General features: G+C 41.1%; 1 protein-coding gene across 1 annotated transcript in view; it reads left to right on the top strand.

Moving 5' to 3' along the window:
- The window catches only part of nsg2 (neuronal vesicle trafficking associated 2), a gene marked incomplete at both ends in the record, with an annotated part of 44,459 nt that extends 25,052 nt beyond the window's left edge, over window positions 1–19,407 (top strand). The window contains 2 exons of the mRNA XM_080509249.1: window positions 15,472–15,582; window positions 19,216–19,407. Coding sequence (XP_080365375.1) covers window positions 15,472–15,582; window positions 19,216–19,407 — 303 coding nt within the window. The remainder of the gene's footprint in view (window positions 1–15,471; window positions 15,583–19,215) is intronic.
- Window positions 19,408–22,389: the final 2,982 nt, after the last annotated feature.

Here is a 22,389-nt window from a genome sequence, read left to right on the forward strand (position 1 = left end):
GCGGTTTAGCACTTCTTCGTAAATCGGAGCCTGAGAGTCATGAATAAGTCTCAAATGCATATTCTGAGATGTTGGTTCCACACAGCCCCACTATCCTTCTGGATATTTCTTCGTAGTCATCCCTCGCCCGCCCTCTCGTCAGCTTCACACTCTTGTGCATCATTTCACCTCCTTTCACCCGCTTCTTCTCTGTAGCCTCCCGTCTCCATCGTGTCACGACAAGCCAACAATTGGCAGTGATGTGCTCGCGCGCTCTCGTAAAAAAAAAAAAAAAAAAAACTGTGCGGTGGGAAGCATTTCACAGCTCCCGTAATACACTACCACACTCGCAGCGGCGACGACTGCCAGCTCCTGTTGGCAGATACTCACAGACATCTTATTGTTCAAAAACTGGCTTCTGATAAAATGAAACAGCCAGATGTGATCCCTCGATCCTCGAGCTGTGAGGTTGCACACGCATGTGAAGGCTGCATGGTTTGCACTGCAGACTGTCATTGTTGAATTATGAATAGGCTCGGGCTGCGGCGTTAAGTTGAGACCTCAGCAGGATGTAATGGCGGCATCGGCTTTCATGTGAGTGAGAAAATTAGCTATCGGTGTAGAACAGACAGGAAGACGACGCAGCTCACGTTCTGAAAATAGCCACACGGTGTGAATCTAAGGCATCAACGATGCTGTGTTCAAAAAGACTTCCGTCACTTTCTGGGTTTCTTGTTTACATGACAACGACGCTTGAAGCCGCTGATAAATGCAACTTTTTTATTTTTAATGCTCCAACTCCGTCTCCATGGAAACGGGGGGAAAATGCAAATTTTCTGAAATGCTGCAACTGTGCATGTGCGCCATACCCGTGGTAAATAGTTCTTCTGCACATGCGACTTGATGGACAATAACAACAATGGCGCCCTCCAGAGTGTCATGACTGCCAGTCCATGTTGTCATGGGAATTGACAGTTTTGTCGTTGAGTCACCGTGAGAGCGATCCAAATTCATCGTCTGTCCGTACAAATGTCCGCGTACTCCCATTGTTGATGTTTATAGCGTATTGTTCACTGCGCATGCATGTGTATGTGTGTGGTTTTCATTACAAAAACAAACAACAGCCCCCGCTAGTGGCCCTAAATGAAAGTTACATGATTTTCATTGTTTTTGCCATTTCATTGTGAACGATATCATTTTCCAAAAAAAACGACGTGTTTTCACTTGAAATGTTGTGTAAACGGGGCGTAAACCAACAAACAACTAAATGTTGCTACGACCTCACGTTACACCGACGCATGAACGCAGACCTGTTGTCTGAAAGGCCTCAAAGTCACATCAAGGCTGAGTCGTTTGTCACTGCAAAGAGGTCCAACGTGTCAGTTTCCATATGAGAGTGACGAACAGGTAGACGAGCGGACGACTCAAAGTCGCCGAGGCCCGAGCGACTGACAACAACAGAGGCTGCTGAGTGAGTGATATGCGGCATGACTTAGGAGTCCAGATGGCTTCTGTACTGCTCTACTTCTCATTTCAGATCCCACATCAAGTGGCATCTCAAAAGGGCAACGCACTTCAATCACTGTCTCCCTATCGATATCAGCAGGAGTGGGAATCCGTACGAGCAGGTCGCTTCTCAGTCGACACATACCATGAACATATGAATGCAGTTAACTGCATGTCCTTAAAGGTCAAGACAAGGAGAAAACCCAATTTGTGATCACAGAAAATGAATCCTGAATCCATCTGAGATTGTCTGTTCTATGTTGTTTTTAAATAAAGATGCAGGGGTGGCTGTGTGCAGACTCAGGTTGATAGACTGAATCACTCAGTTGTCGTGTTTTGCCAAGAGTAAAAAGTATATGAGTCTGATAGATGGTCAATATAAGCCCATGTTGTCTGACACCAGTCAATCTCCTCACACTCATTCAGATGCAGCTTCACCAAAGACTCTTTAAACCGAACTCCACCCACTGCATACTCTAACTCTACTGTCACTACATCAAGTTTAAACAACCGATTGTCTCGGTGGCTGGCTGGAAACAGTCTCTGATATACATATTTACAATTCATGTCTTTTCTTCCAATAGCTGGCTGAATATAACTTCATAACATCTCAGCATATTTCACTGAAATTTGGTTAGAAAATTAGGCCATCGCCCCAGGACAAAGTAATTAGTGTCTGGTGCTCATAGTATTTAAATTTTTTTTTTTTTTTAAGCATTTCATCATTCTGCAAGATGAGACAATCATTTTTGTAAACTATAACTGGGACAGGCAGAATGCGAAGGTCTGCAGATCTGCATCTGAACTTACACTTTGTAAAATACAGTGAAGTCCGTCACACAAACACAGTTGCTGGCTGTGAAATCGTCAAGATATCTTTCCATTTGAGCTTCCAAGAGTTATATAATATGGTGTTTCTAGTAGCCACTGTGTCTATTTGGCCTTACAAGGTGCTCAGTTGGTGCAAATATCCAATCCAATCCAATCCACTTTATTTATATAGCACATTTTTACAACAACGTGTTTCCAAAGTGCTGCACATGTGACTGCACATAAAAAAAACAAACTAAACTAAACAGTCCAACACTATACAAATATAGTCATACCCAGAGGAGTTTATGAACTACAGGCACTTTTTCATCACCAGTACTTTATTATCCAATGCTCCTACGTTGGCAGATTTGTTTTCTGATATCGTCTCTGTTGACCACAGAGGCCAAGATGGCCGCATGTATTGCCAAACAAAAACTCAAACGTGGCAGCTGCTTGTTTCCCATGATGATGCATGTCAAGTTTGGAGGACATACAGTATTAACTGAGGTCTCTTACATGATACATGGGATTAACATGTAATATATTATGATTATGAATTCAAGGCCAGCGGGGCTCAGTAGAAAGAAGCAGTTTCTGCAGCATGTCGGCTGCCGGGCTTTGTGTCCCGCTGCAGAAAGAAGGGAACAGTTTGTGCTCGTTCTGCTGCAGCGGGTCGACTTGAAAGATAGAAATGAAGACGAAAAACCCGGCTTTGATGCTTTCATGTCGAAAATGATGAAGTGGAGGAAGAACGTGAGCGGTCATTGTCCTCAGACAGAGTCCTTCACTTTGCTGCTGTTGTTCTGACACGCTGAGCCATGGGAGCAATTAGGAGACAGACTGTCTGTGCCCGACCCTCCGATTCGCGTTGTTTCTCCTCTCTTTAACACCGACCCTGGCAAGTGGTTCACCTCGTTCTTCCACGAGAGGCACAGACACCAGTGATTTTATCAGGTCAGGAACGCTAATAGTTCTCATGATAAATAAAAACTAAACAATAAATACAAAGAAAACTTAACATGCTTGAAAAGGAGTAGGAAGAAGCATAAGCTTATTAAATTGCCGCCCCTCTCCAGCTCATCTCTTTGCATCCTGTATTTTTTTTTTTATTCAACAACCACAACCTCATAAACTCAAATAACCATAAACAAAGCAAATATGATGATATGTGGCTTTTTCTTGCTGTACATCCAGTGATTTACAGTTATTTAACTATGGTGATATGCGTGAACAGTAAAGAATGTGGAGTGAATTATGGTCCAGAAAGGGTTGAGTATTGAAATGCTCCATGTTTGTTTTGTATGTGTTCAACATGAGAACTGTGTATTTTTTCATCCAGTTTTACACCCAGAAATGTGATTTCATGAGTTCTTACAGTGTCAGTTCCATCTATCTCTATTATTGCATTAGTATTCCTTTGACAATTCCCAAAAAGCACATGTTTAGTTTTGTATAGATTCGGTAATAATTTATTTCAATTCTTTAACTCACACATTTCTGCAGTTATTGTTCTTAGTCACTCCTTTAAATCCCCTGATCTAATGAATACTTGCATCATCTGCAAATGAAACCAATTTTAAAATGTTAGAAACTTTGCAGTTGAAGTTTGGGACCCAGTACTGATCCCTGGGGGACACCACAAGCAATGGCCAAGCATGAAGGAGTAAAGTTTCCCAGCTTCACAAATCGTCTCTTGTTGTTCAAATAACTTTTTACCCAATGTAAAACAGTTCCCCTGACCCCATAGCATCCAAGTTTGTTGATCAACATGTTATGATTGATTGTGCTGAAAGCTATTTTTAGCTATTAGCTTTTTGTTGTTGTTGAATATTCCAATTGTGTACAGTTTGTGATGTAAAGAGTTTGTGATTTCCTCATTTGACTCAATTAAAGCCAATTAAATTGACCTGCCGGACAGTAATTTGAGTTTAAAACGATTGTCATGGACGCTGCACCTGTTTTGCTGAGAACAGCTGCATTCTCTGTTGCTCTGAATAGAGCAGGAGGCATTTTCTCTATTTTCCCGTAAAGCCTCTCTCTCGAAGGCAAACACTTGCACTCCTCTCTCCCTGCTGAACGTTATCCCACACTCAAATCTCTCTCTCTTCTCGCTCCGAGTACAGAAATCCTCTTTATCTGTCCCCTCAACTTTTTTTTCTCACATTTCTTCGGTAAATTCTTTTGTCTCTTGTGATCATCCCGATGTAATAGTCGGGCTGTCAGGACCCAGTAGTACTGAAGTATGGATTTCTATTCAAACTCTAGAAAGATGACTCATCCAGTACCTCACTTTGGCTTTTCTATGTTTTTAAAATGTTCCAAGGTGTCACAAATGTATCAGATCAATGTGAGTATTGTCTCAGAACAAATATTTTGATGGACTGATGACCTATAAGAGACAGATGTCTGTCCTCTGTGACCCTCGTCTGAATAAAGCAGGGATAAAAGATTAATATGATTGGATATGATAGCAAAATCCAATACCATGGATCCTTATTGTTATGTAATGTTTAATAGGTTATGTTTATTAAAATATCCCCCAATGCATGCACTTACCATTTGCACACACACAAATTGCACTCTGGTTTTAATTTGTGTGTTTCTCCACAACCTTTCCTAGAAGAGTACATTCAATATCACAGGTGTTTTCATCAAATCAGAAGAAAAAGCTACTGGTGCATTAGTAATGTATGAAAAAGGATTTATGAGTGTTTTTTTTTTTTTACATTTCACTGTATTTTGCACCAAAAATGTTTCATTCAAATTGACTTTATGTTGAGATTCTGTTCATTTTCAGTACTAATTGTTTGATCTTGCAAAATCATAGACATTTTCATCACGTATACTGTGAGCCACAACGAAGTAAAACTTGTAAATGTAAAGGTTATTGTAGCAATATTTTACCGCTCAAGCCCACTCAAGATGAAACTGGAGTGTATGTGGACCCTGAAGTAAAATATTATTTAGAATTTATTTTGTATACTTCTTCGTATATATTATATACACATGTATATTTTTATATAGTCTATCTTTATCTTTGTATTGGTTCAGTTATGAGCTTTTATATAAGTATATTTATTCCATAGCATATTTGGTGTTTGGTTTGTTCAATATCAACTGGTCCTAGAATTTATAACATGCCACAATGTAGTATTTAGTAGTCCATTTCAGGTCTATTTTTTCCAACATATTTGAAGGGAAGAAGTTTGTAGTTTCTTTGCGTGCTCCACATCTTTGGAAAATGGGGGTGCTCTTCTATTAGGCGGTGCTCCTCTATTGGGAACTATACGGTAATGATACTGATAAAAAGCAACCAGTTACTTAAAAGCAATAATAAACATGTAAATTACTCAATAAAACCAAAATTTTACATAAATAGACAACAGTTTGCGACAAAGGCAGCTTATATCGGTTATAAACCCACTGCTGACACGCACGCATGCACAGTGTACATTGTGAACATATGCAGGAACATAAAAAGTTCCCAGGAGAGCTGAGGAGACATTAGAGTAATGAACCTTGTCGAGAGATGTAAACAGCTGTTTAGCTGTGTGTGTGTGTGTGTGTGTGTGTGTGTGTGTGTGTGTGTGTGTGTGTGTGTGTGTGTGTGTGTGTGTGTGTGTGTGTGTGTGTGTGTGTGTGTGTGTGTGTGTGTGCGCGGAGGAGGAGGAGCCCTATCATTAATAATATCTCCTCTCTCGCAGCATCTTCATCAAGCTGAGTAGGAGGTGATTAGCAGATCTAATCCAGATGTTTGGTGTCTCCTTAGAGACTTTTTACTGATCCATTATTAGTGTCTGCTTGAGTTCTCCCTTTATTGGGGAGACATAAAGACCCCCCACCCCCTCGAATGTATAGTTTTCACTGTTTATCTTACACATATTTAATAATGTAGGTCAGAGTATATTCAACACTCGTATGAACTCCATTGTGTTTCCGAAATAGAGGTTTTTCTCTTTCGTGTCTTTTTTTCCGCCTTTGTTTTTTTAAAATTTGGATCTTTGTTATGTCTGTCGTCATTTATGCTACTTGCTATTTGATTTGGAGTCTATCCTCTAAACGCACATTCTCCTCCGAGCTGCGTCTCGAACTAATGTGACAGTAAGCCTCCACAAAATCTTTGAAGTTTTGTCTCCATAGAGACCTCGCCTAATTGGGAGACATTAGCATAATTAGCACACATCTCCTGCCGAACGTGCTCTCTCTCTCTCTCTCTCTCTCTCTCTCTCTCTCTCTCTCTCTCTCTCTCTCTCTCTCTCTCTCTCTCTCTCTCTCTCTCTCTCTCTCTCTCTCCCCTCAGAGGAAGAAGTCATTTGCAACATTGTTTCTGAAGACACGTCGACACAATCCTTTTCGTTTTTCCGCTCCTCAGCTTAACAAAAACATCCGTGCTCTCTGCTTTCTGGTCCAGCAAACAATACATTTCATCAACCCAAACCTCAGCTGCGCGAGCATTCAGAGTGCTTTTATCTGATTTTACAGTCCGCATGCTACCTGTTTGTTTGGTATTGATCGTGAAATTCTTTCATCAGTTTACAAAGCGCTACATGCTCTCGCTTCAGACTACTTGACTGAAATGCTTTCACTTCGTGAACCTGCACGACCCCTCAGATCCTTCGGCTCTTTGCTTCTTATCGCTTCGAAAAACATTCGCTGATGCTGCTTTTCAGTCACTTTGCTCCGAACCGGCTCATGATGTTGACCTTTTTAATGTACACTTGAAACTCTTTAATGGAACCTCTGTGATCTGGCTTTTATGGAGCGCTTTGTAATTATTTTTCCCAAATGTTTACCAGTTTAAATAATCAATTTCTATAAATATTTTTCAGTAATATTACATTTTCATTCATACTATACTATACTATACTATATTATACTATACTATACTATTCGGATTTGGAAGAAATGTAAGGAAATGACCAAATAAAGCCACATGCATTTCACATGGCGTCGGGATTTTACAAGTAGCTCGTGACACCATAGCTGCGGTACTCAAAAGCTTTGACATTGTTGAGCGCAATAGGCCGCCCGCTGTGCCTGAAAACACTCCTCAGCATCTCTCGCTGTGCTTTTATGGAGGAAGAGGCTGCAGAGGACGTTCAAGTACAAAACGTTTGCAACAAAACGTTCACCCCTGGATGATCACTGTCAGGAGAGGGCACAGTTTGTTTCTTCAGCCCAGAACAGAGTTTAGGTTTTAATCACAACTGTTTTCCACCTTGTGCAACGGAAAATCTTTCCTAATCTGAGAGTTTGGCGACTCAAAACTCTGATGTGACTTCACTGGATTGATTGTTTTCTGTGCATTTCACTGACCTTTCTTGGAAATACCGGATTTATAATAAAATCCCCTCACAGCATGAACTCTGCATCCACTTGTGGTCCTGTGGTTGTTTTTGAACATTGTGGCTTGTTCATCTGACCGGATGAAACGAGTTGCAGGCGGGGTGGGGGGGTTCAGCACTAAGCTGAATAGAAATCAGGCCCAAATGTTTGTGTTGTCTCTGGCTGGCACTTCAACAGTTTGTGTTTCCACCCGTGACGCGATGCATCTCGACAGTGTAGTGTTTGTGTTTTGTTGCCACACGACTGTAGCTGCGCCTCGTCTCAACCGGATAACCGGTTCTCAAGAGCTCAAATCCCCCTATGCAGTCTCCTTGACATCCCCCCCTGCCCCGTCTCAGATACTCGGCTCCCCAAACAATGTCTGCTGCTGTGAGGGTTTTCTTTTTTTTTCCACTCACTGAAAACAAAGTGAATTCGCCTTTGAAAGAGGAAACAATGCAGAGGCTTAGAAGCAACTAGTGCAAAAAACAAACAAACAAACAAACAAAACCCGTCTGTGAAATTGGAGTACATCTCTGTTCTAAAAGAATACAATCAGAGAACAAAATAGCTCTAAAAATACCCATTCAGCTCTCGACTGAACCTGAAACACCGCCATGCAACAGAGAAACTGAGGACCTTCACATGAGCTGGTTTCTCAACTCGTTTCTACTGAGCACAGCTCCTCCAGAGCATTTCAGAGGGTAATGACATGATTTTTCTCCGGAGTCTCAACAGGCAACTTTGGTTACATTTCAGCCTGCTCGGTTACGTAAACAAGATGGGATAATTACCACGAACGCAGCGCGGCGTCAACGGGTCAGTCTCTGTGCTGTAAGCACGGACTCTAATTGACTGATAAATGCAGCACAACGGGTTAAAAATCGTGATCGAGAGCAAAAGCGCAACTCGAGTACTTCAGTTTATATTTAACCCAAGCCTTGAAGCCTTAATACAGAACTACTCTGGTTTCTTTTGGCTACCATGAAACGTTCATATTCCATGTGCAATAACGGAGGAACTCGGAGATTTTGGCTCAAGGACACTTGGGGATCAAACCTGTGACCTTTCAGTTATCAGCTGTAGTTTCCAAACCACTTGCCCTAGCAGGTTTTCTGTCACCCACTTCATTAATTCCATCCTTACAAAACTGCCCTAAGAGGATGAGAGAATATTTCATTTACATTTTTATGTAGCCAGCTGATCCCCGACTGAAACGCTTACATGTGTGATGAATAGACGAGGTGGGTTTTAGTATCACGATCAAACACTTGCAGCGGAAAGCAGGTTAAATTGGTGGGGGTGCGTTTCCAGAGGCAACCGAAGCATTTCCAATATTTTATTTCTCTCTTTGCATTTATCTTTTGCTATGAGAATGTTTCAAAAATGCTCACAAGATGAGTCCAAAATGAAACATGACACTTGGCCATATAAGCATCATCAGCATCATCAGTTTCAAACTTCATCATTTCAGCTTTCTCTTTGAAAATGGTTTTGCAGCTTGTTTGGTCAGTGATGACAGCAATAGATGTCACTAATTAAGAGTAAGACACACATTTTTATTGAAAAGTCTGAAATCTAAAAATGCACCTTTGCACAACCATTAGTAATCATCCATCGTCCATCCATCCATACACAGTTTTATTCAGATCTGTAGCAGGCAACAGCTCTGGAAAGCTCAGACGAGCTGCAGGGAGTTGAAAATCTGGAAAGGCTCAGTGTTGGTGTACATTGGAAATTCTGGCGGTGTAATCATAAATTATCATCTAACCTATCTATCAATCTATTATATCTTTATGTTGGCTAAACTGACATTAAGATACTCTTTTTGTCTTTTATTTTGAAGCAACCCTTTCGTGAGATCCCAGCAAACCTCTGACACTGAGCTTTAAAGGAGATTTTTCAACAAGCAGCATCTTCTACTTTCAAACGTTGACTCTGTTCGACATCCTGGCATCTACCCAATGACCTTTATGCTTTTTGAAAACATGTATTTTTTTTTATTTTATTATTTTTTTTTTGGATGGGGGCGGCAGGCTTTCGGCCTGTACTCGCTCAACTTGTCACCAAGTTCATTAATTTCATTAATCAACAAACTTAGCTCAAGGCGTTTCACATATTACAGCCGCGATAAACCACATCATATTAGAGCTTTACTCATTTGGTATTAATAGCTCTTGTTAATGAATGCAGCCACAAGTGAAGCACAAAAAATAAATAAAAAAATTCCACAACAGAGCAGAAAAAAATGAGTAAAAGTGGTCGGCGGAGCTCCGTTGTTGTGCTCTTGAGGGGATGAATGAGGAGTAATCGGAAGATGAATGAATAGTCGCGTGTGCCTCCTTCGAAGGTGTATTGATTGATGCTTCAGCTGATATCCCATTGTGTTTTCAGCCCTCCTGCCTGTCTGTCTCTCTCTCCGTCTCTCCGTCGGTCTGTCCCCGCCACTTGGCACCATTGTCGGGAACCAGACTCTCCATCTGCCCCTGCTCCTCCATCACTAGCTCCCTGTCTGCTTTTCACTTGCTGTTTTATTGCCTTTGTCATCTCGTCCTTTATTTCTCACTCTGTCACTCTGTTATCTGTTTTTATCAGACCCCCCCCCCCCCATCGTTACACACCCACCTCTCTGCACGCTCAGACGCTCTCCTACATATTGTCCTCTGTTCCTGGAGTGACTGTGAGGAGGTGTCTGCTCCCCCATATGGCCTGTCAACTTGCAGCCGGCAGAGTGTGGGTGGTGTGTTGCATTTGAACACAGCGCCGTGTTAAGAAAAAAATAAAATAAAAATAACAATAGACAAAATCATATGTCAATTGGTGGTGAAACGGGCTGCAAACGGGAAGCATAGCCATTTAGAAAGCTGCCTTTGAACTTGTGATGCTCCGTGCCGCCATAAATAATTGACGTGGAGTGTTATTTGCAGAAAACATCACACACACTTCCAGAGTGAGAGCGAGTGATGAGGCCGATATGAGAGATGTGGATAGAAGTAAACAATAGGTAAACTGTTTAATCTGCGGGCAGAGATGAGAAGGCTGGCGGAGCAGATCCTAATGGATCTTTTATAATCTGGTTTGATTGTTTTGTCTTAGTCCATAGTGCATATCCATCTACAGCCGCAGCTGCCTGTTTGTCTCGTGCAGGAAATACAAGGCAGCACGATCACATGCGGGAAAACAGTAATGTGGTTTCCAGATAGGAACATGGAACTGTTGGTAGTTTTAAATGTGCTTGGCAGAAAAAAAAATGGATAAATATTATTACTGCTGTTTCGGGCAGCAAAATTGCCAAATGCTCAACATCCATCTTGAATAGCGCTGCAGCTGATCCCAGCTCACTACTACAGCTACTGCAGTGCCACTGGAAACTTCAGAACCCCCCCCAAAAAAAAGGATGAATTTAACAACAGAGAAAGTCTTAAGTTCAAATACCAAGATTCACCATTTTCAGCTTCCCATTGGTGAATATATTCCGTTGAAAATTGCTGTTGCTTTGAAATTCCTCTTCGTTTTCGGGTAATTTGGTTATTATTTATACAACAATGCGTCAATGTTTGGCCTTTTCATTTCAGAAAAGTTTCGTGTTCACACGGTTAACGATGTCACTCGCTTTTTTTGCTTCTTATTTTCTCAAAAAGTTCCACCTTGAGAGCTGTTTTCAAAAAGTTGTGCGTTCCGTGATTCCGATCTCAGTCGTCATGTAAACAGACCCCCGAAATGCAACCGATGTTTTCCGTTGTCACATGCAACCGTTGTTGTGGCCTCGACTCGGATACCAAGTCACTTTGTAGAGTGAAAAGTTTGATTTAATTCAGTTGCTTGGACATTTTTTGACAAGTTTCCCCAAGTTAGATATTTTTCAAACACTTGGTTTGATCTGGATTAACGTTGCCAAAGTCCAAGAACGTGTGAAAAAGAATGGGTTCAATAAAAGAAAAGGTGCAGGTTTTAAGTTTATCAACATATTTCGCTTTAGCTTTAGGTTTGTTGAGGTGAGTGCAGTCAGACCGTCGATCCAACATTTACTCATGGAACCAGCCGGCTGTTGCTCTTGCTACCTGCATGCAGCACCGACGGGCGTCTGTCTGTTATCTGTGAGCAGCAGCAGCTGCAGCAGGGTGGTGATGGTGCTGCTGGTGATAGCGGTGTCGCATGACACACACTGACAAAACACTCTCACGCACTGTGTTGAATAGAACAAAATAGGATGAGTGGGAGGAAGTCGCTCGCTGGGAGATATCTTAGCTCTCTTGTATTCTTTTTGTACTTTTATTCATGAAGTGTAATTGTTTGTACTCGATGAACGTTTGGTGCACGTTGACGGCTCCGTGGCACCACGGAGGAATGTTGCTGCAGTGGGAGTCTACATCCTGGAGGTCTTCATCCCCTGACGACCTCCTGAGGTTTACCGCGGAGTTCAGATTATAAATGATGGAGAAAGGTCAGGATAGATTTCCAAATGGATTTATACGCCGCATGGCCGCGGCTGCATCAACAGGGATTTCACAGCGATCACTCCTCCCGCTAATAGCCGGGTAGGTTCCGTATGAACTGTTGCTCTGACTTGTGCTGAATGTACAATTAAAGAGTGATTGCACATTAACACAGCAGTGCTCCCCATGTCGGGGTTAATCCCACTAATCTGCTTCATGTATGGTCCACGTCGAGACCTCATTTTAAGACTCATTAAAGAGTGACCGGATCGTGTTTTTTTTTTTTTTCTCTGCAGGAATCCGTCTCTGTCGGTAAATAATCTGCAGAGTGACGACTTCAGGCAAATGCTGTCATTCCGATGCACACGCGGGGATGTTTTGAGGGGTTATTTTCCTTTTCAGTTGCACACAAAAGTGCAAATCTCCTCAGTTATTTGCGACTCAAGTCGGGTGTCTAAGCAAAGTCCACAAGCATGAAAACAGTCACATTGCTCTGTTCGTGATGCGGAAGGCTTTACTGTAATCCCTCTTCTTAATAAGCCGTTTCATGTGCATCACTATTCAGCTATGCGGGGGGTGGGGGGGGGGTTCTTAATCAGTCATCCCACGTCAGATGGGGCTCCAGAGGGGTGGGTCAGTCCGACTTTAAATTTTTAATGTTTGGCTCTGTGTGATGTGGGACATGCAATTTAGCGAGAGTGTCACAAGAGACCAAGGCCGCGAGTCGTGTCCCCTAGCTGACACCGAGTAAACAGTCACTTAGCTTTCGTGTCCCTGTCCACCCCCATAACACTGATGGAGACTGATGATCACACCCGCGTGTAATTGCTCTGACAGGTCGCTGTGACAGATCGTATAGAGAGCAGTAAATCGGCCGGCGCGGGCTTTAACACCAGCAGGAGAGAGGACGATGTAAATAAAAGATACTGAAGACGCTTTCGCCGGCTCGTGGAACTTTTCATTTTCTTGAGGAGTGACACGTAGCGTGCGCCACACACATACCTACAGCTATCCGTTGCTCCCCATTTGCATAATTCTAATTAAATGCTCACTCAGATGGACCAAATCAGAGTGTCAAGTAGGAAGTAGGAGGAAACAATTCCTTTTATATGTTAATTTGCTTTATGCCAACATTGTCTGGCCTGCCAGGGAAATGAATATTTCACACCTCAAACTACACATTTGCATGGGCAGGTGGAATTAAGTGCATTATTTCGATCATTTTAGATTTGCTCTGCTTGTGGTTGATATTAGGCATTTTTCCACGCTGCATAATAATTCAATTATCACATTCGTGCACTTTCAGGCGCCGGCTGATAACAATTTCATAGTTTCCTGTTTAAAAAAACTGACCAGAACATTCTGTTTAGTCGCGGTCTGTTTATAAACTGAATAAATTGAGTTCAGACCCAAAAGTTGAAAAGCTTAATTTGAATCGAATGCTGTCGCTGTCAGAAAGCACAGCTCGCAAACCAGCACGCCGCCTCCTTATTGACCGAGAGGAATAAAGAACATTTCTCTTTCGTCTGCCTTTGACAGTAAACAGCTGGAAACGTCCAGGAATGCAGTGAAACAGCAACAGGTTTCTGGCGTTGTCTTAAGTGCACTGACAATCAATGCAGTTCCTGAGGTAGAAGGAATCCTGATTGATTCACGCAAACAAGACATGAACTGGAATCTATTTTATTTCACCCAACATGGCGAGGAAAGTGCATGTGACATTTGTTCAGAAAATGTCAAGTGAGAGCATCAGCTGGACTTTTATTAATGGTATAGACATCAACTGCTTTACTCATTTGATTACTAAATTTGCTTCCAATAAGGGTTTTTTTTTTTTTTTTTTTTTTATGTCAACATGTGAAACAACAAAAACGGATTAACAATGGATGAAAATATTACTTTGGGAATTTGCCAAATTTGCCAAGAGCATCATAATATTCCACTAAAAGTCACCACACAGCTCTGTGATAATCAAGTTATTTGCTTTATAAGGTCGCTGCACATGAAACTTCACCATCTGCCAGAGAGGACACGATATCTTCCAGGATTACTTGAAGATTTGGTGACGAGCCTGAAGTGGCGTCAGTGAGATTTCTGCCCCCGCTCTAGCAGAACATTTGCATTTTTAATGAGCAGCATGCATATAATTTTCACCACAGCTGATTCGAAGTATCTAATTACAACAAGCCTTATTTAAGAAACAAACTGGTGTTGCAGTGAGAAATGAAACAGGCCCACATAATAAACTCATAAATAGGGGTGAATTATTTTTGAAAGTAGTTTACGTTCTCACACGAGCATGAAAAAGACTAAACCCAACATAAAGAGAAAAGAAAAATGCTTTGATGACTTTCTTTTAATGACGTAGTCGCTTACAATTATTGCTCAATTTAAAGGTTGATGTACGAACATCGATTAACATTTTCAAATGAAAACTTTTATAGAAACAATTATGCAAAAGTTATGAACTTTCGGAACTACATCCATTTCATTCATGCCACTTTCTGACTTCTTATTCCAGATTGATAAAGTTTACCGTCATGGTGTATTTTAGTTGCATGGCCATTTTTCTTTTCATCCCTGCGTGTGCGATTTTAACAATTTTATAAGTTCCCTGCTCGCTGCAGTGTAGTGACATGAATCGCGAGTCGCACAACAACCAAATGTCATGAGCGTGCGCCTTCCATCCATGGACAAGAAGCAAACAAGACATAAACAGAGCCTTTGCTTCTGAAAGATTGATCTGTTAAAGAGAGAAATAATTTACATCCCAAACATTGTTTTGCCACGTTTTGCCAATCAGTGTTGCTCTGATCAGTACGTCGCTTCATCCTGCGATTCTGTTGGTTAGTGAGTTGACGCAGCAGTCACCGTCACCCCAAATCTCAATTTGGAGCAAAGACCAAAGAAATATCCACGATTCTCTCACCATTGCTACCTGTTGTCTGGAACAGTAACGAGCATAAGACAGACTAATAAACGTCAACAATTTTACCCTGATTTGTCTCAGTATCGTTATTTCAAGTAACTTGAACATCTGAATGAGAACTACTCCTGATATGGCGCCAATTAACCTCACAGAGAGTTTTATATTTGTATCAGGTGAGCTGCACCCTGAGGAAAGGAGGTAGTTTTCTAACAGCAACTTGAGTCATTCATCACATAACTGGACAGGAACACCTTGCCTTGAGGAGCTGTTGACCTCAGCCGGCAGCATTTTACCATTTCTTATTAACACGCATGCACACACACACACGCACACGCACACACACACACGCACACACACACTCACACACACTCCATCTCTCTCACTGTCTAATCCCACTCCCGCCTCACATATATGAAGCATGTGCCCTCACTCCTCCTTTATTGCCCCGCCGCTCACATGGACCACTGTTTGTCCTCCCTGCAGGTGACAATTCTGATCATCCTGGCCTTGGCCTTCCTCGCCTGCATCGTGTTCCTGGTGGTTTATAAAGCCTTCACCTACGACCATGCCTGCCCGGATGGATTCATTTATAAGGTGAGACCTGTGCGGCCTGTATTTCATTTTGCAACACGCTTGTCCCCTGCCAGCGGCCACCAGGTGCTCCAGGGGGCAACGAGAGTGTAGAGCGGGTCGTCGCAGAGCATTCTCGCCTGCAGCTCATGTGGATGTCACCACTTGTCAGTTATATTTTTGATTACTCCATCCACTATGTTCAGCCCTGACACCTTGCGTGACTAGTAAACACCACAACTTAATATTAGTTCATTTGCTGTACGAGCATCTGTAAGTATTTATTTTTTTTAAATGATTACATTTCGCAATTCTTCACACTTTAAATGGGATAATGTGTACTTGTGTCAGGTAAATGAGGAACCTCATATACTCAGTGACTTATCAGTACCAGCAAAGCAGAATGTCAGAAATCCATGTAATTCAGTAGAAGACCTGCAGAAGGGTTTTACATCACTTTAGCTAAATGAGTTTGCTTCAGGGATTCAAGGACACTTCTTTCAGGTGGCCATGCTTTCTAGAAAGAAAGAAAAAAAAGAGTGTAAATGTGGAGTATAAGTGACGAAAATATTTTCCCAAAATGTGCACAATTACTACAATCTCTTTAGAGATGAACACTTTCAGAATGATAATGATGAAGTTTTACCTGCGTGCTCTCATACTTCCTCTCGTACTTCAGCGTAATTATTATTTGTTGACTCTTCGCACGATTAAAATTCTTTGGACCTTATTTACATGAGAGCGATCTGATGTATTTCAGATCACAAGAGGAATCTGTTCAGTAAACACCTAAATATTACGGATGCTGCTCCGCTGACAGGACGAGCTGTGAGTCGTTCTCATAACTCAAGACAAGGTGTCATCAGACAGCAGGAAGGCTGTTAAAGGTGACATTGTCAGATTGCAGATTTTGGCAGATCAACATTTAAAATCCAAAAGATTTCTACTTGAAAGCGTCAAAGCCTCGGGCTGAAAATGTGGCACTTTTCTCCCCTCTGCTGAGCGAACGATTAATTCCTCATTTGAATAATGTCACACTGCTTTGCTTTGCAAGCATTCACCTTGAGCAAGGCACCGAATCCCCTCTGCCCTTCACCAATTCCCTCTTCGCCTCCTCATCTGTCTGAATAAAGGATTAAAAGGTGACGGCAGTCTCCTGTGAGAGAAGAGAAGAACCCTCCCGCTTTACTGTGAGGTCATGTTATCGGAAGACTCCAAATCTGAAGGGAAATCATCAATCAGTGATATCGATGATTTGTTATGGCGTTCCTCGTAATTAAGTTCGATTTTATGCTCTTGTATCTGAACACCAAAGCAACAGACTCCAGCGAGTCTGCTCTCTTATGGTATTAGCTCTGCTGGCTATTAAATGGAAATTATACAAATTAGACCTGCTGCCTATTTTCGCGATAATTACAGCATTATGATTGACTCTGGATCGTTCCGGCTGAGGTCGCTCCGCCGTCACAGGAAATGACTCGGCACAGCTGTTATTATACAACAATTCAAAATGTACTCCATTGTAGTTTGAAGTTGTGCATGAAGATACACGGAGATTATCCTTTCTCCCTCTATAAGTTTCACCACACTTTGTGGGAGGTCGCCTCATCTTCACGCCGGAATAATTGCAGTTTCAGGCCCACAGCCTGAGTACAAGGTTGTATACGCATAACACAACCGAGCGCCCTTCTGTACAGACAAAGTGCTAAAATAGTCTCTACGTAACAGTATTATCCCCCGTGAGTCCTCGTCTTCTCTTTTGGTTTCCCCCACAAAGCTGCAGCTTCAGGTTTAGAACCCTGAATATCAATACTGTTTTTTATTGAGTGAAAACAACCTTGACAGACACATTTCTTCTTTTCTTTGTGTTGGAGGTTCAGACTATACAATGCTTCGGAACTACATATAAATTTTTTTCAGTATTATAGTGCAACATCAATAGATTTTCTAATTAAAAAAAAGGAACAACTGAGGATGTAGCTTCACAGAACGGTAATAAATTAAGTAATATTTCTTTTTTTTTCTAAGAGTATGGTAGGACTGATTAAATACAGTCTATTAAGCTATAAAAAAAACTGATCTACAACAGGACGAAATGGCATAATATATGTTATGATTCACATAATAAATGTGTTTTATAACTTTTATTTATAGCTTTTTATACAATACAGACACACACACCACATAGACAAGAACACCCAGCAGTGTTACACAAAATGACAGACAGAAATAGAGGCAAGAGGCACACAATGAGATGTCCGAAGCTGCCAGTCGCCGGCAAGTACATTGTCAAAAAGAGAGACTGCCCCTCTCACAAACAAGAAAACAAAAATAAAAAAACACACATATACCTCAGTCAGTATGCCAAATAAACCAGAGTTTACATGTAATATAGACATAATTGATGCATACAGTTAACTCTTATCTAGCATAGTGAGAGAAGGTTTCCACACCTTCATGAAATAACCACAAGTTCCGTTTGTCAAAACAAATCTACTCCATCTTAGCAATAATGTGTTTTTATAACTTTTGCATGTTGATAAAAGTGTGGAAACAGAAACTACTGAGGTCTTTTTGGTTTGAAGGGCAGGTCTGTGGAAATACTAAACTGTTTTTGTTGTGTTCTGTTTTTAAACTCTTGTGGCTGATTGTTGACACCAGTACTGGTGTTTGCTGACAACTGAAATACCCACGCATTTTTTTTTTTTTTTACACCTGTTTCTATAATATTATGTAACAGAACATCTCGTTGTGAGAGAAATGTAAATGCTGGGAGACGCCATCTGGAATTTTGGCAATTTTACAGAGACTTCATAGACTGTATTTAAAAAAAGAAAAAAACCAACAACTCACAGCTCTGAGTACAGAGATTATACCTACGCATGAAAAGGCGGAAGCACAGACATATTACATAACACATTATTTCAGGTTGGAGCATTAACAGCTAAATCAGTGGTGTTACTTCAGGGACCAGCAAATAATAGCATTATAATGTAGAATTAGCGAGAATTCAAAATCTATGTCTCAGTGCAACACAATATTAATATATCATTAAGAATTTCACATTGAATGACCCATCCTTTAACAACACATGACAAACATGAAATTTCAATAGAAGAACAGCAATTTCAATAATATTCTGCCACAGGTCTCCATGCGCTTTACAACTTACAGATCACAGTGGGTCTTTTTACAAAAATATTCATATATTCAAAGGTATAAAACATTTAGCCACTCAGAAATATAGTCGCCGAGTTCATAATATGGTCAGTATAACTTGTGAAACTCTCAAAATGATCATTAATGATGGCACATTTGCACATCTGTGTAGTAATCCTGACTCACCACATAAAACAAGCTAAAGTGAGCCCCTGCTGGTGAAAGAGATTGCAAATAATGTCATAATTTAGCACAGCTGGCAGAAAAAGTTTCTTTGTCTCTGTGTGTGTGTGTGTGTGTGTGTGTGTGTGTGTGTGTGTGTGTGTGTGTGTGTGTGTGTGTGTGTGTGTGTGTGTGTGTGTGTGTGTGTGTGTGTGTGGTCCTGTTTGTTTGTGATGTTATTTTTCCTACCCTTTACCCATTATCTCAGTAAATCAGGCCCAAACTGCTTCAAACCATCACATTAACCTCTTTGCCCTCCGTCTCTCGCGTTCACAGCACAAGCGGTGTATCCCCGCATCACTCGAGGCCTACTACGCCGCCCAGGACGCCAACTCGAGAGGCCGTTTCTACACAGTGATCAGCCACTACAGCATGGCCAAGCAGACCACCTCGCACTCCGTCTCCCCCTGGCTGCCCGGAGGGGCGGGGGGCCACGACAACAAGCCCCCCAGCAGCGAGGGCCACTGAGTTAGCTGGAGGGTGAAAGGATGTAAACACACACACACACACACGTACACACACACACACGCACACACACACACACACACACACACACACACACACACACACACACACACACACACGCACGCACATGCAGACATGACCATGAAGAAGTACGTGCAGATGTAGACGCAGACACAAACAAGTAGGTGAATATCTTGAGTTTTAGACAAAAGAGATGCAAATTTACATCAATAGTGAGGATATAGAGTGAAAACATGCATGCAGACATAGAAACACACACTCAAGCACACGCTCGATTATACCTTAACTCCCTTGTCTGCTCATTTCTGTGCTCGCTCTCTTATCGAGGGGCATCTGATCTTTGGCCGTCTTGGGATTGCCATCGATACACACTGACACATATCAACACACACGTCTGCTCTCCTGATACCATGCCCCCCCCCCCCCCCCCCCCTCTAATTTATTGTTCATCGACTGTCATGATATATTTTATTTTTTACTGTACTGTATGGATGTTTTGTATGTGATTACCAGGTAACTCTTTGTACAAAGGCACGAGTCAATGCTGAATCTCAAGCTTCTTCTTTGTGAGAGTTTGGAGTCATTTTCTTTTTTTTGGTGTGTATAATGTAGTTACTGTATTTTTCATTCCCATCCACTTTGATATCGCTACAGGTACAGATGACTTCACACACATCAGTCTAATGCTAATGCATTTTTACAGAATAAGAAATCCCTCTTGGTTCGTCTGAGGTCGAAGATGAAGATTTCCATTTTGGCTGTTTGATAGTTCACATGCGATGACATTTTCAATGTGTTGTGCCATACATTTGAAATCCTCGACTCCCCTGTTGGCCCAAGCTGTACATACCGTTGTGCATTCAGGCTAGTTTTGTGTGTTTGCAAAGTGGTAGCTTTTAGTAGGAAACTTTCTCTTCTCTTCTATTCTGTTTTTTTGTTTTAATAGGTCTTCAACCCCCCCCCTCATGTGAAATACTTACATATCGCTTCAGCGGCCAGTCTTGTAGCTTCATGAAACACAATGTTACAAATGGGAAAGGAGATGTTGTGGATATCACTCTCTTGCCAGAACACCTTACTTTCCGCTGTGTACTGTTCTGTTTATAGATGGGCTTCAGCTGCGGCTCAGTTTTGTTCCCTTGCACTGTTATTTTTTTAAATTTTGTAACGTTGGATCTGTCGTCGAGAGCGCTTTTAATGAGATATTGTGACGTCGGTAGTTGATATGTAGCGATACCTTGTGTAATTTATCAGTGTGCATCCTTGTCCCTCTTCTCTTGGTTCGAATTGAAAATAAAACAAGCTGTGACCTGTGCTTCGTGTGTCTGTCAGTCTCGCCTCCCGCTGCGTATGTTTAGCGCTCACACGGTGCTTAATGTAGGCCCGAGGCAGAGATACTAGAATGACAGCGACAGCAGCTTTATATTATTCTGATGATTCAGACACGACAGAAGATATGTATGCCGCCGTCCCTCTGTGAAACCCTCCCGAGCTGCTCGGGGTACATTTGCAATGGTACACCCCTGTGATTGACAGCGAGAAACATAGCGGGGAAATACCCATGTCTTTATTGGCGACTGGATTTATTAATCAGCTACGGAGTCCTCTGTGAGTGGCAGATAAGCTCCCTGTTTTTCTCATATTCAAAGAACATGAATAGCTGGCTTTCCTAATTGGAGCCAAGAATTTTAATGAAATCATTAGCGAAGTGTGTGTGTGTGTGTGTATATATATGCTGAAATCAACAAGCAAGAACAAAAAAACTAATTTACAGTATGGTACATTAAATATTTATCACTTTTAAACTGCTGCCAGTCACGTCTAAATAACTGAGATGCTCTTATTATATTGTTATAATACTCTGGAGCAGCGATGGATGATGGGAAATCCAGTTATTTCAGAGGAATCGGTTCTATTATGGATGGCTTTTCATTTTTACTTGCAGTCAAATAGCCACACTCTGAATTCCTGTATCAATAAAGTGACTTGTTAACTGCTGATTCAGATTTACAGTTAACAGTATGAGTTATTGATACTGAAGGGGATTAAATAACATCAATAAAATTTGAGTTGCGAACATTTTTGTTTCATAATTAAATAGCTTCAATTGAGATCATGTTTAATCTAAAGTAAATATCACTTTTTTCTTTTTCAAACCCTGTGCTTATTGTTTTACATAAGTAAAGTCATTGAGTCAGAACTTTTACGAAACCCCTTTTCTCCCCACGTATCTGTACTTGACTGAAGAACATGTGTACTTTTTCTCTATATGAGTCATTTAAACCCCAGGATTTAAACCCCACCGTGCGAAAACAACCCAATGCTGAATATTTCACACCCGCAGTAATACTTCGTAATCATTAGATTAAAAGCCGCAGCGTTTCAATCAAAAGATAATCCACTTGTTAAATTTTCAGCCTTAAAAGGCTAAAAACAGCTGCTAAGACTGAAAATGACAACTTTTCTCCACAATCATCTGACTAAATTGATTATAATTGGACATTGTAGTGTTTCCTAAATCAGAATCAGAAACTTTATTGTCATTGGTATAAAACAACAAAACTTTGGCTTCTATCTTATTCAAGCAGCAGATAGATAAGAAGATAAGATTTGTATAGAAATAGTAGAAAACAGATCTTAAATAGATAAATAAATACAGGTACATAAAATTGCAACAAATATGCTGTATATGATAATTTTACATAAATGATGAGTTTAAATTACTGCTAATGGGTTAAATAAATACAAATAAATAGATTAAAATCCAAATAATAACGCTACATAATTTCACTTTTCGCAATGTTGATGGTAATACATTTGAGTATTTCGTGAAACTGTTTAATTACTTTGAATTTGATGAAAGATATTCCAATAAAGTGCGGACAGGGTTTTTATGAGCCCTGCAAATCATTGCATGCTGGTTTACTTTTATTTTTCACAATGTCTCAACTATTGTGTGACATG

Source organism: Blennius ocellaris (assembly GCF_963422515.1).
Source record: "Blennius ocellaris genome assembly, chromosome: 14".
Taxonomy (NCBI): domain Eukaryota; kingdom Metazoa; phylum Chordata; class Actinopteri; order Blenniiformes; family Blenniidae; genus Blennius; species Blennius ocellaris.